Source organism: Aedes aegypti, chromosome 2 (genome assembly GCF_002204515.2).
Source record: "Aedes aegypti strain LVP_AGWG chromosome 2, AaegL5.0 Primary Assembly, whole genome shotgun sequence".
NCBI classification, from domain to species: Eukaryota; Metazoa; Arthropoda; class Insecta; order Diptera; family Culicidae; genus Aedes; species Aedes aegypti.
The window spans coordinates 7,453,595-7,479,074 of record NC_035108.1 but is presented as its reverse complement, the minus strand read 5'-3'; the positions used below and the strand labels follow the sequence as shown (position 1 = coordinate 7,479,074).

General features: G+C 37.2%; 1 protein-coding gene across 1 annotated transcript in view; it reads left to right on the top strand.

Moving 5' to 3' along the window:
- The window catches only part of LOC5579245, a 253,072-nt gene that overhangs the window by 132,437 nt on the left and 95,155 nt on the right, over positions 1–25,480 (top strand). Inside the window, exons 3-4 of the mRNA XM_021843826.1 lie at positions 3,825–4,011; positions 4,902–5,092. Coding sequence (XP_021699518.1) covers positions 3,825–4,011; positions 4,902–5,092 — 378 coding nt within the window. The remainder of the gene's footprint in view (positions 1–3,824; positions 4,012–4,901; positions 5,093–25,480) is intronic.

Genomic DNA, 25,480 nt, shown 5'->3' with positions numbered 1-25,480 from the left:
TGCAAAGAAGCGATCTTCAGCAAAGTTGTTCAGGGGATCAAGGACATCCGGAAAGCGAACAGTTAAGTTCGCGATTTTGCCGCTAGGTGGCGCTAGTGAGCATGTAAAATTGAGCATTTTGAACTAGTTCTAGCTTGTGATCCATAAGAGAAAGAAAGTTCGGGTCTTCGGCAAAGTTGCTCAGGGGTTCAAGGACATCCGGGAAGCGATCAGTTTAGTTCGCGATTTTGCCGCTAGGTGGCGCTAGTGAGCATGTAAAATTGAGCATTTCAAACTAGTTCTAGCTTGTGATCCATAGGAGATAGAAAGTTCGGGTCTTCGGCAAAGTTGCTCAGGGGTTCAAGGACATCCGGAAAGCGAACAGTTTAGTTCGCGATTTTGCCGCTAGGTGGCGCTAGTGAGCATGTTAAATTGAGCATTTTGAACTAGTTCTAGCTTGTGATCCATAGGAGATAGAAATTTCGGGTCTTCGGCAAAGTTGCTCAGGGGTTCAAGGACATCCGGAAAGCGAACAGTTTAGTTCGCGATTTTGGCGCTAGGTGGCGCTAATGAGCATGTAAAATTGAGCATTTTGAACTAGTTCTAGCTTGTGATCCATAAGAGATAGAAAGTTCGGGTCTTCGGCAAAGTTGCTCAGGGGCTCAAGGACATCCGGGAAGCGATCAGTTTAGTTCGCGATTTTGCCGCTAGGTATCGCGAGTGAGCATGTAAAATTGAGCATTTCAAACTAGTTCTAGCTTGTGATCCATAGGAGATAGAAAGTTCGGGTCTTCGGCAAAGTTGCTCAGGGGTTCAAGGACATCCGGAAAGCGAACAGTTTAGTTCGCGATTTTGGCGCTAGGTGGCGCTAGTGAGCATGTAAAATTGAGCATTTTGAACTAGTTCTAGCTTGTGATCCATAAGAGATAGAAAGTTCGGGTCTTCGGCAAAGTTGCTCAGGGGCTCAAGGACATCCGGGAAGCGATCAGTTTAGTTCGCGATTTTGCCGCTAGGTGGCGCTAGTGAGCATGTAAAATTGAGCATTTCAAACTAGTTCTAGCTTGTGATCCATAGGAGATAGAAAGTACGGGTCTTCGGCAAAGTTGCTCAGGGGTTCAAGGACATCCGGAAAGCGAACAGTTTAGTTCGCGATTTTGCCGCTTGGTGGCGCTAGTGAGCATGTTAAATTGAGCATTTTGAACTAGTTCTAGCTTGTGATCAATAAGAGATAGAAAGTTCGGGTCTTCGGCAAAGTTGCTCAGGGGCTCAAGGACATCTGGATAGCGATCAGTTTAGTTCGCGATTTTGCCGCTAGGTGGCGCTAGTGAGCATGCAAAATTGAGCATTGCAAACTAGTTCTAGCTTGTGATCCATAAGAGATAGAAAGTTCGAGTCGTCGACGAAGTTGCTAAGAAGGCCAAGTACATCCGGAAAACAAACAGTTAGGTTGTAAATTTCGCCACTAGGTCGCGCTAGTGAGCATGCAAAATTGAGCATTTCAAACTAGTTCTAACTTCTGATCCACATGAGATAGAAAGTTCGAGTCTTTGGCAAAGTTGTTCAGAAAGTCAAGGACATCTGGAAGACAGATAGTTTGGTTCGAGATTTTGCCGCTAGGCGGCGCTAGTGGGCATGTAAAACTGAGCATTTTGAACTAGTTCTAGCTTGCGATCCACAAGAGATAAAAAGTTCGAGTCTTAAGTAAGTAAAGAACAAAAATAAAAAAAAGAACATCCAAATATCAAATTTTTTGGTTCCTAATTTTGCCACTAAGTTACACTAGTACGCATGTTTAATTAAATATATGAAACAAATACTATCTTTCGAGCCAGATGAGATAGAAAGTTTGAGTCTTCGGCAAAGTTGTTCGGAAAGTCAAGGGCATCCAGAAAACAGTTTACTCTGGAGGGATTACTGTACCTAAACATTATGAATTTGATAAGATAGAATTTCCAGAATGCTGTTCAGAAATCCTTTGACATTTGGAAGTTGAAGTGATTTGAATCACTTTATGTACGTTTTTCAGATTTGATAAGTTCAATATCCAAGTGATTGATGTTTGGTTTTTGAAGCAAATTCAAGGCATTCAGGTCTCATTCACTTTATATTCAAGTGTTTCAGATTTGACTAGCTCCATATCCAAGAGACTCATGTCCAATTCACTTCATATTCAAGTGTTTCAGGTGAGAATCACTTCATGTGATTCATGTCTAATTCACTTCATAGTCAAGTGTTTAATGTAATATTCACTTCATGCACAAGTAATTCAGGACCGATTACATTCTTGTTCAATTTATTCAGATATGATTCCCTTTATATCCAAATGATTCATGTCATGTGACACTTCATTTTTGAATGCATGCTCACTAGTGGCAAATTCTTATGGATCACAAGCTAGAACTAGTTCAAAATGCTCAATTTTACATGCTCACTAGCGCCACCTAGCGGCAAAATCGCGAACTAAACTGTTCCCTTTTCGAATGTCCTTGAACCACTGAGCAACTTTGCCGAAGACCCGAACTTTCTATCTCTTATGGATCACAAGCTAGAACTAGTTCAAAATGCTCAATTTTACATGTTCACTAGCGCCACCTAGTGGCAAAATCGCGAACTAAACTGATCGCTTTCCAGATGTCCTTGAACCCCTGATCAACTTTGCCGAAAATCCGAACTTTCTATCTCCTATGAAGCACAAGCTAGAACTAGTTCAAAATGCTCAATTTTACATGCTCACTAACGCCACCTAGCGGCAAAATCGCGAACTAAACTGATCGCTTCCCGGATGTCCTTGATCCCCTGAACAACTTTGCTGAAGATCGCTTCTTTGCAAGTCGTATGGATCTCGAGATATAGCAATGTGAAATTACCTGTTTTGAGGTGATGCTAAACTTTTCAGGGTGATTCAATATTCAGCTGAGTGTTGCAATACTTATTTTAGTGAGTCCGTATTTATGACGGGTAGTGTATATGATAAATCAAATTAAAATAATCTAAATTTAATTTAAAGCCCCATCCACGTTTCTGCAGTGTTCCTAAAATTGTGAATAGCTTCAACACAATTTGAAAGTTTAATATTTTCTCTCACCAAAACTCAAGACAAAACACGGTAAAAACCCTAGAGATTGTTGTTATGAAAAATTGAATTGTGAAAAATGTTATAGATTAATATTATGAAAAATTAAATAAAAACGGCATGTTTATTGTTCTAGACATTTTGATTTGACGGTTATATGTGGCAAAAACATGGCATTGCAGCATATGAATTCGTTCCTACATTCAAACCAAGATTACGAGAGATATAAAATAAATTGATAAAAAGAATTGAGCTATATAACCATTAGACAGAGGGACTTCCTTAGCCGAGTGGTTAGTGTCCGTGGCTACAAAGGAAAGCCATGCTGAAGGTGTCTGGGTTCGATTGCCGGTCGGTCCAGGATCTTTTCGTAATGGAAATTTCCTTGACTTCCCTGGGCATAACGTATCATTGTACCTGCCACACGATATACGAATGCGAAAATGGCAACTAAGGCAAAGAAAGCTCTCAGTTAATAACTGTGGAATTGCACATAAGAAAGCTGAGAAGCAGGCTCTAGAGCCTAGAGGACAGCTGTCCTAGTGAGGACGTAATGCCAAGAAAAAGGAAGAAGAATCATTAGACAGCACTGAAATACCTGCAGTTATCTGCAGGTTGTGGAATTCGTAAATTTGGTAATTGATTATTTACTATTTCGTTGATTGAAGTGTTACTTCATTCAGATTGCTCAGATTCAACGCATCGCCTATGTCTTTCCCAAAAGTAATCTATTCCAAAAGTAATAAAATTGCTTTCCATTCCGTTCCCACAGAACTGACCGACGAAGGTAACCCACAGCAGCCCCATCAGAAGAAACGCAAACCCGGCAAGCTGCAAAACATCCAGGAAGAAACCACCATCGACAATGGGTTGGCCTCGCAGCTGGATCTGTCCTGCATGGCTCAGGGCTTGATTCATGCTCCGGAGATAGACAATGGCTACGTAGTCAAGTACAACAGGTTGGTATGGTTCCTATAGGGTAGAAGGACCGGTTTTGGCTAGTATGAGAAAATTGATTTATTGTTGAAAGCGCTATTTGTGCCGAATACATGTCAACTTAAAACTTCCAATTCATATGTAAGAAAAATATCAGAACTGAATGAAAATCTTGCTTCCGTACTCATAATAGCGTCTGTTTTTAATTTATTTAAATGATTTCTTTAGAAAGTGGCTAAATTAAAGTGAAACGGTTGAAATTTTAAAGGAAATGAATTATTGTTACAAAGAATTGGTAGGATAAAATGGAAGGGATTTTATATTTTGAATGTAGTTCACTAAACACAAAATTATTCATGCTGATTTGCGTTATAAAACTGTGTATAATCCAATACGGCTTCATATAGCCTTGAAGTTTTTGATAAAATCTATTATTAATTAATTTATCAGATAAAGGATGTATTTAAAACACTTAGACAAATTTTGCCACTCAACTAAAAATAATTTATTATAAAATTTCTACTACAGATTTACCTTTACACAATAACCTTGACGTTTATTTCGTCGCCAAAAATGCCACGTGGGTTCCATGTTCGACACAAAATGTTCCTATCTGACATTCCGGAGGGCACACTGAAAACAAAAATCATTCAAAATTTGTGTTTAAAACAAGGGGCCTGGCAAAATAAAAAAAAACAGAAAAATATTATTTTTGGACTTGTTTCAATACAAAACTTTAAAAAACTTAATAAGTTCGAATGTCTGGTATAAACAAGAGATAAGCCTTTATGGAAAAAATTGATTCCTCTACCTATTTTGAGCGCACGCAACAATTGATCGAGTGCATCTTCCCATTTTCCGTTCGATCTATATTAATTCGCATGGCATTTTGTTTGGCTCGGAATTCTTGCAGGCGAAGAAAAGATGACCACATCTTTCTGGTGGCATTCTATGAATGCGATGACTACTACGAGTTGCAGCCCCCGGACACGGATCGATTGTTCTGCAGTGGCAAGCAGTGGATAGGCCAAACGCCCAGCTGCGTATCGACGAGGGGCGAGGGCGAAGAAGACGAAGAGGAAGAGGACGAGGAGGAGGAAGAAGGTAAGTGTGGTTGGTCGGTCGGAGTATAACGAACTACTACTGTGTGCATTACTGGTTTTGGTCTATTGCACAGGCAATGGTTTCTACTCTTTGAAACCCTGGGGTGATGTGGAGGGGCGTCAGGAACAGCGACGTAGTAGTTCCCCATTATTCCCATTTATGATCAAAAATTGTGAGAAAAACTAGAAATTTGCCATAAAAGTTACCAGTATCTGGTAGAAACACCCCCTCCCTACCTACGTCACTGGCATGCGTCCCTGCTGGAGACCGTTCGGTTTCTTTGCCATTGACTAAGGAAAAACTTCCCCCATACCTATTCCACCGTGTAACCAACAGGACAAAGAACACACAGTGATGAAGCCCACTTCGGTTTTTGCAGAACGTGGAAGCCTTCAGTGAAAGGGTTTCCCAGAGAATGATGTGAATGGGTGGCAGAAATATGGATGCTGCAGTTTTGTTTGGCTTTCCTTCGCAAGTTTGCACAAAAGCTTATGTGAGCCACTCTGCATACATTTCCCTCACAGATAGGTGTGCCGTACAGTTCAGTTTGGGCTGCCACTTTTCACCTTTGATCGATGGAGTTTTCTACCGACAATGGCCTGAGCTGTGGTTGAATGTGTGGATTGCATGGAAATTAATCGAGAAGGTTGGGTTTACGTCCTTTTCTAGTCAGCTTTCGAATGGTGAGAACTGGGGAGGCACAGGTGTGTGTACCTGTAAGCGTGTGGTTCGAGATTGCAGCCAATTTTATTCGGTTCAAGTGGTGAAAATGTGACATTTTGATAGAACTAGTAGACCAACAGCAAAAAGGACACGTGTTGATCATTTGGGGACTAAGCCGGAGCCGAGGACCGACAAAGGATGTTGACTTTTAAATGAAGTAACGAAATGGGTTAGGGTGGAGAAGAATGATTGCATTTTCAAATAGAAACACTTCTAGCATAGTGTCGAGCTTAGGGGAGTTTTATTTGCAAAAAATGATGATTGGGAAATTTGCTTTCCGATTTCCCAAGTATGCCTGATTGGAAATGTAGAGGAGTGTAGAAACGAATTGGATGACGAAAACAATTCGTTGATGTTATTTATAACCAGATGATATCAGCATTTTGAGAAGTTACTGAACACAATTGTAGGTTTTTGATCATTCATTTATTAAATCAAATTTCACTTTAAACTTAGTTTTAATAATTTTAACTATATTCACAAGCATTCACTATACTTTACTGCCGTTCTACCCATATTTGTCCCGCGATCCATAAGATTTATATAGAACATGGGATAAGTAGGCGTAGAAGGACAGTGTAGCCCATTATCTTGTTTCAATTTTTGAAAGATATTCAACACTAGATATTATGTAAATATAAAGGAGGAGGAAAAGTGGCGCAACCGTCTGTCGTGGTGACAGGTATGGAGGTACTCTATTTGCCACGAAAAGCCGAGAAAATTAACTTTATGAAAAGATCCTTGACTCGTGGGATTCGAACCCACGACCTTCAGCTTGGTCTTACTAAATAGCTGCCGTTTACTGCGACGGCTATCTGGGTCCTGGCCTTGACTTGATTTAACAAAATAATTGATAAAAATATAATGAAAAACCAAAATAAACAATATATTCTAATGTATTCAACTCTAAATGGTAAAGTTGTGCATATACGTTCAATTCATGTACAATTTTGTCTGTGAAATTTTTGATAATATTTGAAATTTTCACTTATTTTAGCATGTTGATGATGATTATTAGGTTCTACCATCTAAGGCTAGAATAAAATGAAAAGCGATTTGATCAAGATTGTACTATTGTTTGTGAGCAGCCAGAAAGGGTATGAGATCCCAACTAACAATTCAGAGCCACAAACAAGCATGCATGTTTAATTATTGTTCAATAATGGTAATGACAGCTGAATAAAAATTTTGCTCTATAAAGAGCTGAGAAGATGCTTTTTTAACACAAACTTAGGTCAATGTTCAACGTTATGCATTAGAATGAACAAAAGTTGAATCGCCACTTATTAAACGTTTCCAAAGATTCTCATTCGACTAGTCAAGATAGTTTTACTAATAAGCTGAACAAGACATGTTTCCCCCAATTAAAAAGCCAATATTCCACTAAACAAATGTATATGTAAAAAAGGATATTCAGAAGACGAACTAACGTTTTACTTGCGTCGCACTTCAGCTATTTCCACATGTTTAACACAAGCATGAATAAGAGCTGAATAAGAATCTTATAAAATCCTAACTCAGCTTCAGTATATTATAAGAACAGTTGATCTAATAGAGGCCAAAATGATGATTAACAAACACATTGTTCAGCAATAAATAAGCCTTGTAAAAGCGATCACACTATAGCTAAATTTCATAAAATGGACAAAATATCAGAAATTCGTGTTGAGTTCCGAACGCATTTCAAAGCTTATAACTTATGCTTTCTCAAAACTTTTTAAATAGCTGTTAACAAGATATTCATGGTCAGCCTCCAGAAATGTAGGATTATTTTGAAAAACAAAAAAAACATTTGAGCTAAGTATTCCTAGTAGGAGCGAAGTACTGACAAACAAAGCGTGATTTTGACTTGATTGACATAAAAGATCTGAAGAAAACATCAAAATTTTGTTTGTTCTTTGTATGTAGGTAATTTTAGATGTCATTTCCATATCTTTTATATGTTATATCTATAAAGTTAATATCACTTTTAGCTATCCATATTATAATTTGCTATTGCTAAGCTTTTTTCGCCTGCTCGGGATGTTGTTCCGTACAAGAAAAGTTGAAAATTCTTTGACAGAATTGATTAAATAAATTTCTATAGCGAACTACATTTGAAATTACATTTCTTTACAACTGAATAGTGCGATCTAAGAAAAATGATTTACTTGGCCATTTCTGGAAAAAATCCCACGCGTCTAGGTATTCGAACATTTTTCTATTCTGGCGCATAGTCCTCAGAACACTTCAAATGATTTAAATATATTCATACAGAAGACTGTTTCTTTGATGCATAATAGGTTTATGAAAAATACAAATCAATAATATAATTAATAATTACAAAAATAATTTATAAAATAAATGAATTTCAATTTAAGTTGATGAATTATTCAAATTTAAGTTTTGAACAAACTAAAACTTATTATGAAATAAGATTGAGGTGAAGATGCATCGAAGCCAAACCTCAAATTTTCAAGAACACAAATCTAGAGAACTAAACATCCGTTCAAGCTGAAAACTTAATCGATTGGTTATCACCAGCGTGTGACCAATCGATTAGGTTCTCAGCTCGAACCGCTGCGCTGTCTGGTTTTCTAGATTTGTGCTCTTGAAAATTTGAGGTTTGGCTTCGATGCATATTCACCTTTATCATTTCAGACTGATTTCACTTCGTGTAAATAAAAATTAGTTTTGACCATCATTGACATAAATTTTCTCACTGTGCGCTAAAAATAGCCGACTGAACTCAGCTTGGATCAGCACTAAACAGCAACTGAATAATATGCTTGTTCAGTTGTTAATTAGCATACCATGTGTTGATTAGACGATGTCGAATAGAAGCTCAAACATGATCAATATTCAGCTATGAGAGGTTTATATTTTGCACTGGACAAATAATTATCAATTCTAGGATGGCGCAGATGGCAAGGCATACCGCTGACGATTGGAAGGTCTCGAGTTCGAATCCAGTATCCAGGCGATTTTTAAATATGGTTGTTATATCATGATGATTGTGCACTACATTTGAAGCGCCTAGAAAAATATTGTTTTGGTTTAATTATTTTTGGACCAATCGTATAAAAGCTGAACTAAGTTCTTGTAAAACGTTTTAAAAGCTGAAAAATAAAGTTGGAATTCAACGACATGCTTTAAAGTTTCTCCAAATTTGTGTGAACAACGCCTGAACAAAGGTTGGCCATGAAAATTATTAAAATGTTATTAAACATGATGCTGAATAAAACTGCTATAATGGTGTTTGTTAAATGAGTGAATGTTAGTTGGGATATATCTAATGATTCCGATTTCGCGAAATATTAAGTTCATTCGTTAACAACAAATTCAATTAAAACAATTATCTTTCGATAAGTGTCACTCTATGTGACCGTTATACTATGGGAGTGGACATGTGACTTCTATAATAATAATGCTTGCTTTGATCGACAGGGACTGCGAACGGTTCACGTGAATCTGCTCAATTTATAAAATAGGCCCCTTAAACTCTCCGCTCTGAAATTGCACAAAATGTGATTTTTAAGGTGAAGATAAATTGAAGCCAAATCTCTAATTTTCGAGAGCACAAATCTGGAGAACCGAACATCCGTTTGAGCTGAAAACTTAATCGATTGGTCACCACCAGCACCTGACCAATCAATTAAGTTTTCACTTCAAATGGATGTTCGGTGCTCCAGATTTGTGCTCTTGAAAATAAGAGATTTGGATTCGATGCATCTTCACCTTAAACATTTTCGGGCAATACATTAATTAATTGAAAATAGAACTTTTATGAAATAAACTCTGTAGCTAAAAAGTAGTAGTAGGCACTTTAACGTTAAACGCTCCGTCATCGTAATCATCGTCATCATCGAAACTTCAAAAGCAGTTTTCTCTTCAAAACTAAGAATTAATCGTTGAAAATGTGTTCACTGTGTTGCGGTTGGAGAATAGAATACAGTGAACACATTTTCCTGTAAATTTGCTTGATTTTGAACGAAAAAACTGCTTTTGAAAATTCCTAAATTAATGACGGATCCTACCCCCTTAAAATAGCATTTCTTCAATTTTGAAATATGTATTGTTTGGAATGTGATATATCTTCCAAAAATTCTACGTTGGTTTCATTTCACAGAATCCTTACAAGAGATTTATATAGACCATGGATATGACTTTTTGGTTTTCAAGGCGTTTCGAAAGGGTAATTAAAAGGTTCACAAAACTTTGCAATGGGACCCCAAGGAAACCTGAGAGGGTTTCAGTGTTTTTTTTTTGTCAGTGGTTCCTAAGTGGTTCCCAGAGGCTACCAGTATCCTTCAAGGGTTTTCAAGGAGTACCTTAGAGGTTTTGAGCGTGCATCAATAGTTACCTAAGGGATTCCCGAAGTATTCACAGAGGTTCCCAGAGGTTTCCAAGAAGGTTGTTTTTGAATGATTTCCAAAGATCCTAATGTTTTCCATATTTCCATTTCAAGAGTTTCAAGTTTTGAAAGTATCCTTACAAGAGGATTATATAGACCATGGATATGGCTTTTTAGTTTTCAAGGGTTTTCCAAAGAGTGATTTAAAGGTTCACAAATCGTCGCTATAGGACCCCAGGGAAACCTGAGGGGTTTTCAGAGTTTTTTTTTGCCATTTGTTCCTAAGTGGTTCCCAGAGGCTACCAGTGATCTTCAAGAATTTTCAAGGAGTACCTTAGAGGTTTCCAGGATACATCAAACGTTACCCAAGGGATTCCTAAAGCGTCCAATGAAGTTCTCTGAAGTTTTTAAGAAGGTTTCTTGTGGTTGATCTTAATGGTTTCCATGTTTCCAAAGATTCTAATGGTTTCCATGTTTCCATTTTGAAGAGTTTTCCAGGGATTCCCAAGTAGCACGTGAAACATCTTCCAAAGAGATGCTTCCCAAAAACGGTTTCAAGCACGTATCAATAAAAGCATCTGTAACTTATCTAGTTCTAGTTCGATAACATATTAATATCAAAAGCTCAAAAAGTTTCATGGCCGTTCCAGAGAACATGCATTTCACTCCGTGTTTGACTATCAACCTTTCTGAAACGACGAGATTTACTGCTAATGTGCTTTGCAAATAGCAATGAAGTTAGGTTTATCAAGATGTGCTCAGTAACTTTTCAAACAAACTCTTGCAACTTCTCCCAAAATGCCGATTTTGATGTTATGTTTCAAATTACTTTCATTTGAGCCATCCGCAACTTGCATTCAATTTAAGTTTCCATGCCCACAACTCAAGAAGATTCATCCCAGTTGCGCGAAAGCTGCACTAAACTACGTGTATGACAGCAAGAAGATTGTTTATTTTAATCCAGTTGCAATAGGGTTGAGTTACACTTTACTTATTATGTACACGGCGTGCCTGAGACCGTTATCAAAACAAAAAATGTTTAAGAATTTTGCACCTACCATTCGAAAGATATAGTATTCAAACATCTTCTCCGTGAATTTGAAAATATTCTAACGCAAGAATCGAAAATTATCGTGATTTGAGAGTTTTGAGCTATTCTGGAAGGAATATTCACTTACTTCAATATATTCTTCAACGGTGTCAAAATTATTTAAAATTTACAAAGAAGATGCTTAGATATCATATGTTTTGAATGCTACTGATCTTGATGTCGGAGGATCGATTCTCGTTGACATTTTTGTTTTCATTTTTTTCTTCTAAGTATTTTGCAACAAATCAGCAATTTCGATATAACTTAAATATGTTGCAAACAGACTCCGTCTCTTGCGCTTTTTGCGTTGGTATTCAGTGTTATTGTAAGTCATATTTTCAACAATTGACAACTTTGATTAGTTTCAAGAGATGATTTTATTATTGAGTTGAAACCAACTGTGCTGCTTGGGTTACCAAGAGGCTAATAGCAGTTACCTGTTATTTTTTTCATACCGCAAGTTTCTCAGAAGTCCAAGTCCAGTGAGTTTAGGTAATTCTCAAGAGTTTTCAGATGTTCTTAACAAAAAAGAATTGTAATATTATATTTTTTGAAGATCACTCACAAAATTTTGGTGGAAAAATTTGAAAACTAGTTTAAATAAATGAAACAGTCATTCAAGTCATCGTGCAAAAGTTTTGGTTGGGAAAAATACTAAGTACTGGGGATTTTTTTTTATTATCGTACAAATTGGGCCGAAGGGTCTCAGATTTTCATGAAACTTTTTCCACAGGCAGGGCTCATGGATATATGAATAAAAAAAATTGAGAAAAATTCAGGGTCGCCTATTTTTCCGGAAAACTCAGGTGGAAATTTTTTGTTTTCCCTTGACACTACTTACTTTGAAAAATCATAACTCAAGAACGAAGCATCGTAGAAACAAAGTTTTTATATGAAAATTTAAGCAAATTTTCTCAAAAATCCAAAAAAAAAATATGAATTGGAAAAAGTTTTCCACAAAATTTTCCACCGTTGGGAAAATTCGTAAAGAAAAGCCGGAAAAACTATGCCCGAACTCGTGGAAAATTTTCAAAAAAATATTTTCGAGAAGGTAATTTTATAAGCTTTAATCACTGAAATTTTTGGAATGCACTTTTTTTTCGTTTATGAGTTATGGCCAATTTTGTAAAAAATGTCCAGATGTGCCATATAAGACTTTTGTTTGAAAAATCATAACTCAAGAACGAAACATTGTAGAAACAAAGTTTTTATATGAAAATTTTAGCAAATTTTCTCAAAAATCCAAAAAAAATATGAACTGGAAAAAGTTTTCCACAAAATTTTCCACCGTTAGGGAAATTCATAAAGAAAAGCTGGAAAATCTATGCCCGAACTCGCGGAAATTTTTTATTAAAATATTTTTAGGAAGGAAACTTTATAAACTTCAATTCTAGTAACTTTTAGGATGTACTTTTTTTTGTTCCTGAGTTATGGTCAATTTTGTGAAAAATGACCATATTAGCCTTTTCTTTGAAAACAAATCTTTGCATTTTTTACAAAATTGACCATAGATCAGGAACTTAAGAAAAGTACATCCTAAAAGTTACCAGAATTGAAGTTTATAAAGTTTCTTTCTTAAAAATATTTTATTAAAAAATTTCCGCTAGTTCGGGCATAGATTTTCCAGCTTTTCTTTATGAATTTCCCCAACGGTGAAAATTTTGTGAAAAACTTTTTCCAGTTCATATTTTTTTTGGATTTCTGAGAAAATTTGCTTAAATTTTCATATAAAAACTTTGTTTCTACAATGTTTCGTTCTTGAGTTATGATTTTTCAAAGAAAAGTCTCATATGACACATCTGGACATTTTTCACAAAATTGGCCATAACTCAAAAACGAAAAAAAAAGTGCATTCCAAAAATTTCAGTGATTAAAGCTTATAAAATTACCTTCTTGAAAATATTTTTTTGAAAATTTTCCACGAGTTCGGGCATAGTTTTTCCGGCTTTTCTTCACGAATTTTCCCAACGGTGGAAAATTTTGTGGAAAACTTTTTCCAGTTCATATTTTTTTTGGATTTTTGAGAAAATTTGCTTAAATTTTCATATAAAAACTTTGTCTCTACGATGCTTCGTTCTTGAGTTATGATTTTTTAAAGTAAGTAGTGTCAAGGGAAAACAAAAAATTTCCACCTGAGTTTTCCGGAAAAATAGGCGACCCTGAATTTTTCTCAATTTTTTTTTATTCATATATCCATGAGCCCTGCCTGTGGAAAAAGTTTCATGAAAATCTTAGACCCTTCGGCCCAAACCCGTACGGTAATAAAAAAAAATCCCCTACTAGCAGTATGGACGCTGATTTCTAAATTGTGATAGGTGTGTTTATTTTCCACAAATTATCAATCATGTATTTCACACAAAAATGTTAGAAAGATCTCCAAAACTCATTCGTTTCTAAATAAAAATAATTCAGAAATATAGTTGGTTCATATCAGAATAAGAAAGTTTTTACTGAGATAAAAAGTATTGAAATGACTAAAAGGATTGTGTTATTTATCAGTGAAAATAGTTCTGTGAAAATTTGTGATAAATTTTATTATAATTTTGTCTTTCAAAATCAAATCAAATGATTTATAAATTATGGTTTGAGAAGAGAAAGATCAGTTGGATAATCTAGAGATTCATTTGAATCAATCAGAATTGTTACATGTTATATACGATGAGAAGTGGAATGCCTATGTTGAAATCAGAACTTTTAATTGGAAAAAAAAACTGAATTTGTACTGAAGTAAACTTTCGTTGTTCGATGATGGAAGTCAATTAGTGCTTTTACAGGATTTTATCCCTATTTTAAAATGGGGTTGAGCTTGTATTTTTTAACATTTATCAGGAAAACATGCCTACTGAATACATTTGTTAAACATAATAATCAAAAATTAGAAGCTACCATCTAGAAATTTCATGATAAGGATGCAAATGTTCCCATCATCGCCAAAAGCTTTCATTTTTTTTTAATTTTCCGATTATGATTTCCACTAAATCAGTCCTCAGAACCGTCGAAAACGTTCTCTTGATTGGAAATGCTTTTAAAATTTTGAGTAAGCTGATTTTCAATATGAACTAGCGAACCCTAAATTAAAAATTTTACGCACTTTCAATCTGCATAGCATGTTTTTGAGCTTGATAATATTTCGTTTTTCTCTTCCAACATAGGAGATGGATTCTGAGTCTTTTTCAATGTTTTACATAATTTCCAGTAACGCTTGAAGCTAGAGTCCAATTGTGAATTATTTGTTTTTTTCTCAATTCAAAGACTCAATTAAAGACAGTTCAAAATTTTAAGATCATCGCCTTTAATAACAAACTTAAAGTTTATTTCACATGTTGGTATTGCAATGTCCCTTGCTTTAATTCATTTTTGCAATTTCTCATCGTAATAGGCTGTTTTTCATCATGCCAATCTATCATGAAACGGCCTACTTTCCTGTACTGATGTATGCAGTGCGGGAATAGTAATTACGCAACTGAAACCAGTGCTGTAATGATTTATTACGCAATGCTTTCTCATTGCGCAACTGTTTGAATCATAACACACAAATTTTCAGAAATTGTAAAATAATGGTGAATGCGTTCCGATATAATTTCTCTCTCGGCAAGCCTCGTAGGATAAATTTATGACTCGTGCTGAAGAAATCATCCTTCTGCACATTGTTCCGTAAATTACTATTATTGCACTCGTTGTCGATCAGTAAAACTTGTTCATTTGTTGATGCCTTCCTCCTATTCGACAACTTGCTCTTCGAAAAGACATTGCCTTGTACCCACAAGATAAAGTGGGCTGTTTTCTCAACTCAATCTGGACACTTGAGCTCGGAACGAAAAACACCATTAACACTGAGTGAGAAAAGGACACATTAAAAGACAATAAATTTTCAATCTGATAATCTGAAATTATGTTGTTACGTGATGGTATAGTTACAAGCTGACCGGTATGATGGAAAATCTCTTCGAATGATGTACTTGTGTTGATTATTTTGTTCTTGGAATACCTTGTTTTCATTAAAGCTCATCTCGCTTTGTTGGTAATTTCTTTAAAAAAATTTATTTATTGATTGTTTAGATGATAACTCAAACACTACTTAAGTGGACGAAAAGCCACTATAATAATCATACCAGACCTTTAAATTCATTGGAGTCAATTGGACAGATATTATTAGAACGGCTGATCTGGTGTTGTGTATATTTAATTTATTTCACTTAAGCCAAAAAGCTGCTATAAAAAAATCCTATAACATTTACAGATTTTATTGTCTATTTTCCGGAACCGTTTTAAATACAGATTAGGAGCGTTGAAATACCCAACCTCTTCTGATTCAACCTGATCTTTAAATCCATACCCAACTCACTTGATGTCATCGCTCTCCGACGTACTTTCTAAATGCATTTTTCGACGTCCCAATTCGGCAAATTCCAATTACTATTTAAAACATCTAAGTCACTTCTCCCAAGCTGCGCCAAAGACAGGCCCGGCTAAACTGTTTGCGCCTACAATTCCTGTTCGCACCAAAGAGCAAACCTCCCTCGCGCCTTGGCCACATACCGAGAGCTGTATCAGAGATGGATGAGTCAAATGGAATCCGCCACGGGGACCAATATTTACAAAGAATCAACATTTTATGAACATAATAAATTGGATTAAGAGACACTAATCTCCCGCACGGCATCATTTCACGATCTTTGATTTTCGGCCCGCAAGAAGAATCAGCAGCTCAATCTAGGCTCCACATCTCTCTGACCTAGTCGAGGTGGATATCGATTTCATCGCGCGTCTGCTTGTTCAAGATCCGAAAATCGATTGATCAATTCGGTTTTGTTTTGATCACTGACAAACTGGGGATTTGTGCCGCGTAAAGTACCGCAATTTATAAATAGATCGATGGCTCTGAAACTATCACGATTAGTAGGGTAAAGTGGTATGAAATGCACTCATGGGATAAAATGGCCCAGTTTGCATTGTAATGAAATAACATTCTGTATCATCAGATTGAGCTTAAGTTGGCATTTTGAATCATCTTCCCCCGATCCCACTTGCCCAAAGTGGCTGCCTGGCAATCCGCGCTCGATTTCTCAGATCCATTGTTGTCCGGGGGAACGTCTTGGCCGAGGGAGTGCCGCCAAATATCTCACCGGTCAGAGCCATTGGAAAGACGAAATGTAATCTAATCAATAATAACAATTTACCACCCCCACTCTGGATCGGACTAATTTTGCCACCTTTAATGGAGCGCGCTAATGCGGAGGAAAAGGTGGGACACGCGAAGCGTTGATGTTCAGGATCTTGGCCACCATTGCGGCTCCTTTATCGGCAAATCAGTGCTGGTGGTGCTTAAATATCTTCGCTTCTTCCCCAACGTCTTGGTTAGGAGAAGGTGAAATGGAAACGATCTGGAGATTGAATTTCAGCGATATGGCTACGAAGGGGTTTGGGTTTTGTTTCCGTGTCTTGGTCAGCGTGGTTGGGATTCGCGTTTTGAGCATAGTTGAGACGAGGTATGGAACTATGAGCGGATGGCTAAAGAAGGTGTAATTGTGGGTAGCGTTGTTTTGGCAGCTGCCATTGATACCATGCAGCGTTGCAAATGTATACAGAGATATTCCCTAAGTTTTGCATCAGGTGTCAGATTTTTTTTACCACTGTTGAGTGAGGGGTGAATTGTTGTCGAATTTCATGAATTCATACTTAGTTAAAATTAGCAGAGCAATCCATGGTCACTTTTATGTCAGATTGTTAGACAGCAATATTTAGGATGTAATAATGTCGATATGGGTACGGTAATGTAATATGGAGGATTTTTGTATTATATATTTTATTCTACGTCAGTTATTTTCATAAAACCTTGCCAACAATATTTTGACAATTCACTCGGTTTATGGTAGTCTTTTTCTACATCCTCGATTGCGATCCCCGCTGATCAGTTCCTTTGGATCGTACGCCCACGCCTTTTCCTGCTCATGCCAAAGATGGTTTTAAGTTCGCATCGCACGATTACTTCAAGTGCTTACAGATCCTCGTTCATGATTTTGTCATAGCTCTACAAAGTTAAAAATTGTCGCAAGTCGCATTGATATCTATACACAGAACTTGCGTAGAGGTCTGATACTCACATGGTTACTGGCAGATTTGCCACATGTAGAGTTACTGTGCACGTGCTGTAGGCTTATGTGCAGGAGTCTCATTGCCTGCAAGCACACTGGCGCGCTGTACATTGTGAGACCTATTTTGGTGTGCCTCATTTTTCATGAGATGTGTCTTAGCAGTTGTTTCACAACTTGGATAATGTTGGTGAACCGTGGCGCCTAGCAGCACATGAGACGGGTCTCTCTGGGTGCACATCACCTAGCGCGCGCATTCAGAATTTTCGTGAGCCTCCGGCTAATGCAGCACATTAGGATTACTGTAGACGTTAGATGACGGAAATTATCCTGTATATCACTGTGTAGGTGATGTTTAGAATAGTGATCGCACGATAGTTGTCATATTTTATGTTGTGGCCTTTTTTGTAGATAGTGCATGTAACAGTTTAGTTATAACCCTGGCTTTAACTCTTTTAGTTGCTGCGTATCCTAGATTATTACTTAAAAGGCCAACCTCCGGACCCATCTTCATGAGTTCGGTTCCCATACCATCCTTAACAGATGCCCAGTTGTTCTTGAGCTGTTGAATGGCATCTTTAACTTTTTCTGGTTGGTTTCCTATTTTTCTAGTTCATCGCCTCTGGTCATTGTAGTCATGTCTTCAAAAGGGGTCCAATCGAGCTAACGCTACTTCAAAATGCTACACGTCAGATTTGATTAACACAGAGTTGCGCAAAACGACTTTTTGAATGGTTGTTCTTCTTCGTCTTCGAAAATGACCTCTATTTGTTTTGCTGGTTTACTAGATAGGCAGACGATTTGACAATTTGATATAGGTTTATACAGTCGACTCTCCACATCTCGATGTTCTACATCTCGATATCTTTCCCTATGTCGATGATTTCATAGGTCCCTTCAGTCTGCGTACATTTTCTCTCTCCATGTCTCGAAATTCTCCTTATCTCGATATCTCCATATCTCGATATCTGATTCTGTTGATTTTTCGTTCCCAATTTTCTCTCCTTATGTCGATATGACCAATATCGAAGGTTACTAGACTTAAGTTTTGGGATTCAAAACAAATTAGGAGCGCAAAACGGCATCTGTTTGTGCATTACTTTCTTGGCAACGGAGTGTTTTTCAATCTAGTATTCATCAAAAAATTATTCTTTGTCTCGATCTCTCCCTATCTCGATGGTCCCTTCGATATCGAGATGTGGAGAGGCGACTGTATATGATTTTAGTCGCGCTCGATTGTACCGAAACAGGCGTTGGTACCGTTCATCGTTTATGATGGATAGTTTTGGCATAGTTTCACCATCACTAGATAGTTATGGAATCAATGTTAGAGCCAAGCTTGACAATCGTCATAGGCTCGACATCATGACGAACAACTACGATTCCTACGGGAGCACTGAGCCGACTAAAAATATGAATCATGTCTTCGACAGATTAAAAGCAGTTCAAAAAAATAACAAAACAACAAAACACGTCTGGATTTGAACCAACGACCTCTGAATTTCAACTCCACGCGCTTACCAATGGAGCTATCTAAGAATATTTTGAAGAGCGGGTTAATTTGCCAATACAAGCAATTATGTGATGGCATTCGTTGGTGTAGGCGAAGCAAGCGAATATACAGTAAACGCCATCTTTTCATGAGTAAGGGTAGCAAGCGGAATGAAGAAAAATTTGCTAGTTGACGATTTTGGATTGAAGTTAGTCGTGCATTCTTTCGTCGATGACGAGATGACGACCGTCCAGAGTTATTATACTGGATGACACACGGTGACGGATCTGACGATTGTCTGCCCAGGTTAGAGCAACCAATGGTTCCGACAAGATTGTACCAGAAAGGTATCGTTCATCGATCAAAACGTAGTCGATTTGAGATACTGTCTGCTGTAGTGAGCTCCAGATACTCCGATACGGAAGGATGCGTTGCAGATAGGTGCTTTGAATGGCCATATTCACGAAAGTGACGATAACAATCAGTTGTCAGTCAGCCAGCGGGCACTGAATTTGATCTGGAACGACTCTAATAACCTGATATAGTTTTAGGTTACATGCAATGCATTGCAATATTGTTGAACGAGGGAAAGTTGATGAAAGTTTTTTTTTCTGGGGACTTCTGGAGATGCGTTGAAGCAGCCATCAACAGTGTAGTACCCTCTATAGTCAGGAATGTTTCTCAGCTGTGCCACTGGAGTATGATTTCCTATTGTCTAGTATTATGTTTTCGGAATTACTATTTTTATTATGATTATTATTTATTTACTTTCGGAGTAAAAAGCATCTCCGGGAACATATGAATTGTGAAGAAATGGGAGTAATCACGTGTTGCGAATCGAAAGGTTTCGGTAAAACAATGAAGGTATCGTGACGTGCTGGAATAGTAGAATCAACACTTCGAAGGACATATGAAAGGCAGCAAGCATAATGATGAAAATATGGCAATTGTAAAATATATTGGAACCGAACTTATTAAGATGGGCTCAGATAAGTCGGCTACTTCTGTGCACCAGTTGATTGTAAGAGTTTGAGATGTAGAACAGTAACTGAAAGAGTGGAATAAAGTGTAATACCAACTTAGAAGAACGTGCTGGCTGTGGCAAATGCGAGGTACGATTTTCAATAAATCCAGTTGATTAATATTCTGTCAGACAACAAAAAAACTCACTTCAAAATACTTGTTTTAATTATGAATCGTGGTTTACGGCCAACCAGCCGAGTGGAAGTTTAACAACTACCGAAAAGCTAAACATTACATATAATTTGCAATTGGATTAGATGGACAAATTGATGTGAAGATTTGCGAAAAAGTTACACGTCTTCTCAGTGAGAAGAAGCGCCCCAACTAGAGATCGGGGAGTCGTGAGTTCGATTCTCACTGAGAAGACGTGTAACTTTTTCGCAAATCTTCACATCAATTTGTCCATCACTTCAAAAGCTGCTGAGATCCAAATCATCCAGAGCAAGATCGATTGCGTGTGCTCAATTTCTTTTGATCAAGGTATGCATTGAATCTAACTTCTTGTACCGTTTTGACTCATATTCCGAACACTTAAGGCCAACAGTGACTTCAAATGCATCTGATTGGCATAAAATAACTGATATTGGTGTAAATTTAAATTTCTTCGCAAAGTCTAACTGTTAGCTGTTGGTTGTACCAATACAAATGTTGATTTAATTAGTTTTGGTATTGTTTTTACGTTAAAGTATGGAACAACATATTGATTCAAATGCCGAACACTGTGTTTATTCTGTCTCATATTCCGAACACCTTGATTCAAATTCCGAACAGCACGAAAAAATCGGAATCAAATGAATAATTTCGCAAATAAATTTATCTGAGCTTGTTCTACTGGTCTCAAACTTGAGAGTCATCACTAATCCCGCGGTAAAAAATAAATTGGAAACGTTTAAATTGAAATGCAATTGACTGCCATTTCGTTCTTATTTGGTGACATATTTCAGCGAAACATTTCAACCAAATCGCCATACAAAAACCGAGTGTTCGGAATTTGAGTCTGTTCGGAATTTGAGACAAAACGGTATGAGAATCCTTGATGGTGGCGTAACGATGGAATTATATCTGCTGACCGTTGATGATTTAGTGTCAGTGTTAAATTTGGTTGGACAGGACATACCTATAATCACATCTACTTCTGTATAATTTTAAATTTATGAATGTTGGTGGAAAATTGTGTTGATTCCAGCAATCTTTAAGTAAAACTATTCAGATGTCAGCCCTCTCTAACTAATGTGAAAATATTCAGACAAATTCAATCCATCTGTCGAAGTCACTCCAGGTCTAACGCATCCAGTTTTGGTGGTAATGATCAAAAGATGCAGTTTGGAATGGTCATTTATTCGGGAATTTAAATAAAACTGACTCTAATGGGTTTCAAGAAAGCAGTCGCCTTTTGTTCAGTTGGAGTTCTTAAGAAAGATGTGCTAAACACAAAAAGAATTGAACACCAGATATATTGAGTAATAAATGGAATACATGAAAAATAAAATTACAGTGAGACTCCGTTTTTGGAAACAAAGTTGAAATTTTCAGTTGCCAAAAACGGAATTCTTTTTTGTATTTTTATTTTTCAACGGATGGTTTTGAAATCATCATGAAAATGTAATTACATCATCGTTATGGAACCATATTACATCGAGACTTCGAAACTATTCACTTCAATGCAGATTTCAGTAGGAGTGGGCTACATATGTTATGAGTTTGTGAAGCCGTATTGTGAATTGTGTCCGATGTTCTACATACTTTTTATCGCTTAAATATCTTGAATGATTTCTATAAGTTTTATGTACATTATTTGTATGTGTGGACCATGTAAAATCAATAATTACATAAGTGACGAATTAGTACAGAATCCTGCTAAAAAACCTCAAAACTCCGAAAGGAATTTCAGAGGCTCGTAAGAAATCTACAAGATTCCGTTAGTACTCTGAAGTAGCTCGCTAAGAAACCACAGGATATTGCATATAATTCTTAGCATTTCGATAGGAATGAAAATTTTTAAACGTTTATTATTCGCAGTCTACCGCTAGGAGTCCCCAAATTTCTCTGGAAACCTTTTCAAAATCTCTGGAAACCTTTTCAATATCCCCGATCCTCAAGATCGGAAGGCGAGAAGCTTGACCTCGGAACTATATCACATATGGAATTGCTTGGCATCAAATGCGAATGTTGTTTGAAGCACGACTGCATTGATGACATTTGCTAGATGTTTGCTTCAATCATCATCCATCATTGAAAAAGCAAAGCAACTATGTTCAATTTTGTAGCATGTCAGCGATTATGCCATTTGGCAGCTGCTAAATGCAGCACTAAATGCCGAGAAATGAGGAATGACGTATTGCCTAAGATTTTTTACAATTTATCTGTAATTCGGACACGAAAGTGATGTATATACTACAATAATGCTCAGAAAAGGCAAAGGAATGATACTACTGTTAAGTTTTTATGATTAGCCATGAGGTTAGGAATTTCGTAGAACAAAAACTGTAGAGAAATGTATGTTTTACAGGTACTATAATGAAAAGAAATCAATTTTATGAGGTCAAAACCATCTCTAGTCGGCAAACAGTGTTCTCAAAAGTGGTAAAGTATTAATAATACATTCAACTAGTGGTATTTATTTTAATTTTCGTTTTTCCAAATTCTCGTTAGAATTTTATGAAGGTAAAAAATTGCCAAAAACACAAATTCGTCTTGAGGCACCTCCTAATCTTCTCCATATCGAATGAAAACTTGTCTGGTAGTTTGTTTTACTATTGCAATTAGGACTAGGGGGTGACTGGTTGAATCCCAGACATTTTGATTTTTGTGAAATGGTTCAATATACTCACTACTAGAAATCTATATTAGCTCGCACACCTTTTATGGATTATATGTTGACACTTCTGCCATTCATTAAAATAACGTAATTTATTTTATTAAATTCTCTATCAAATGTTATATATCCAAATTTTTGCTTTATTTATGGTTTTATGTAATTCTATAATTATAAGAACAGTGAGCTGAAAAGATCAGACGAAATTTCTGATTGAAACTCTGTATGAAATTAGTCCCTAGTTGAGATTCTGGTGAAAATCAATGTCTTCATGAAACGTTGCGAATGCATGACTAATAACCATCCCGAAGTGAATAAGCGCATACGAGAGCCCTTATTAGTTTGTGGGATGTGGGGAAGATGGAACTTTGAAATATAGTTGATGTGTTGCTGAACTGCTGTTCAAAATACTAGAGCAGTTAATACGATTATATCTACAAAAATTTTTAATGTTGCCAAAAATAGATCAATTTTGTTGCCAAAATCGAAGGGTGCCAAAAACGGAACATGCCAAAAATGAAAATTTCCAAAAACGGAATCGCACTGTATTATCATTGCACGATTTTGTGAAGAATTATGTTGAAGCATTGTTTCTTATTACTATTATTATTATTGCAAGTGAAATCCAAAACTTAAGCCCCCAATAGATCCTAGATCCTGAGGCATTCCAACCTTTTCACATGAAACGAATCTAGAGCGTTATGCAAAGACAGTGAAACCTCCATGAGTCGATATTGAAGGGACCATCGACTCATGGAAATATCGAGTCATGGAACAGAAATCCTTTGGAAAGCTGTTTCGAGGGACCAGCATCGTAGTAGCCATGAAATTTTGATTTTAGTATGATCTCATGAGTCGATATTAAGTCATGGAACATCGACTCATGGAGGTTTCACTGTAATCAAACAAGACAAATTAGGCTTTTTTAAGAGCATCAATGGCCGCCACGAATAAGTTATCTTTCTGGTAGGGATATTTGTCTGGGGCGTTTAGGATCATCATACTTTTGGTTTTCAAACGACCCAAGCCAAGTGTCATATCGTTGGATTTCTACAAGGAAGGGTGCTTACTTGTGATGGCTATGAGCATTCGCAAAAAGCTGGGAAAATGTCAGGATTCCACGAGAAATTTAAGGCTTAAGAACCTATCATTCAATCATTAGCTATCATCAAAAATCACAAACCAGCTTTTTCGCTCAAATTGAAAGCATTCCTCATTGAAAACTATCATCGCATTAAAGATAGCAAGTGAAATGCAATGATAGATTTTAATTAGCATTGCTTCAATTTTGAGCAAAAAAACTGGCTTTGAAATTTTGTAATACGATGATGGTTATTTTCCTCTTAAACAAACATCTCCCGTACAGAGATAAAATAGTGACACTTCATGAGTAAGCGTTCAATCTTGAATCTGTAGCAAAATTACGATCCCTGAGGGGCCCAGCTAGCCGTAACGGTAAACGCGCAGCTTTTCAGCATGACCAAGCTGAGGGTCGTGGGTTCGAATTCCACCGGTTGAGGATCTTTTCGTAAAGGAAATTTGCTCAACTTCCCAGGGCATAGAGTATCTTCGTACCTGCCACACGATATACGAATGCAAAAATGGTCATTGGCATAGTAAGCTCTCAGTTAATAACTGTGGAAGTGCGTATAAGAACACTAAGCTGAGAAGCCGGCTCTGTCCCAGTTGGGACGTAACGACAGAAAGAAGAGTTTGAAAAATCAGAATTCCAAACGATCCCTTTTGTTGAGATTAAAGGCTCCCCAAATCCACGCGACTTTTTACGGCGACATCGACAAAAAATCGTCGCGATTTCGTTGTTGTGTCGCTGCAAGCACTCTTCTATGAAACCATCTTGACTGATACGACGCGAATCGCTGCGAAATCGCGTCGCTGTGGCTTAGATGCGCTCATCAAACGGGGCATGCAGCGAATCATCAGCGAAATCCCTACGATTTTTTGTCACTGTCGCTGTAAAAAGTTGCTTAGATCTGGGGGAGCTTTAATTCTAAACATTCTTGTTTGAATTCTGGAGTAAAAGGATGCACTTTGAAGACTACTGTCATGTGCCTAGGATCGGCTTCAGTGGTGAAAATGGTGTATCATGGAGAAGAATTCATCAAGGGCTGCTGCAGCTCTTTGGCGAACCCAGTATCCAGATATGTGGTCGGTTGAAGCATGTTGTAAGAATGCCGGACTACAATCGCCTAAAAATGGCTGCGCTACGGCTATTTGGATGGCAAATACAAATTTATCTCAAATTAAAATTAAAGAATTCTACTTTTATTGCACTGCACTATATTGTAATGAAAGACTAAATCGCACATATGTCCTTTTATTCAATTCTCACGTATAGAATAGAAGTTGGTTTCAGGATCCACAATGGCCAGCTCTCACCGTTGTACGTCACTCCAGAGAGTAGGATGAAACCGCACCGGGGTGGCATGCGTCAACCGGCTGCCACAAACTGTAGCGAACCGTTTCACATTCGCGGTATCGGCATAAAATCGCATGATTGGTCCTAATAATCGAATCAACTCTAACCGTATTCCTCCAAACGTCAGCTCCACCAGCCGGTTCGCATGGTGGCGTTTCGTTATACTGGGTACACGGGAGGGTCGGTCCTTGAATAGACTTCATCAAAGCTCCCCATTCAGTCACACTTTCCTTCAACAGCTAACAGAGTCCACAGAGAGGCCGAGAAGGGATACGGTTCAGTGAGATGGCCCACATTGGGAAGAAATTAAGAATAGAAGGTTAAAATTTTTTAGAGGCCCATAGATGTTTTTGGATCATTTAGATGCAGTCAACGAAGAGTGC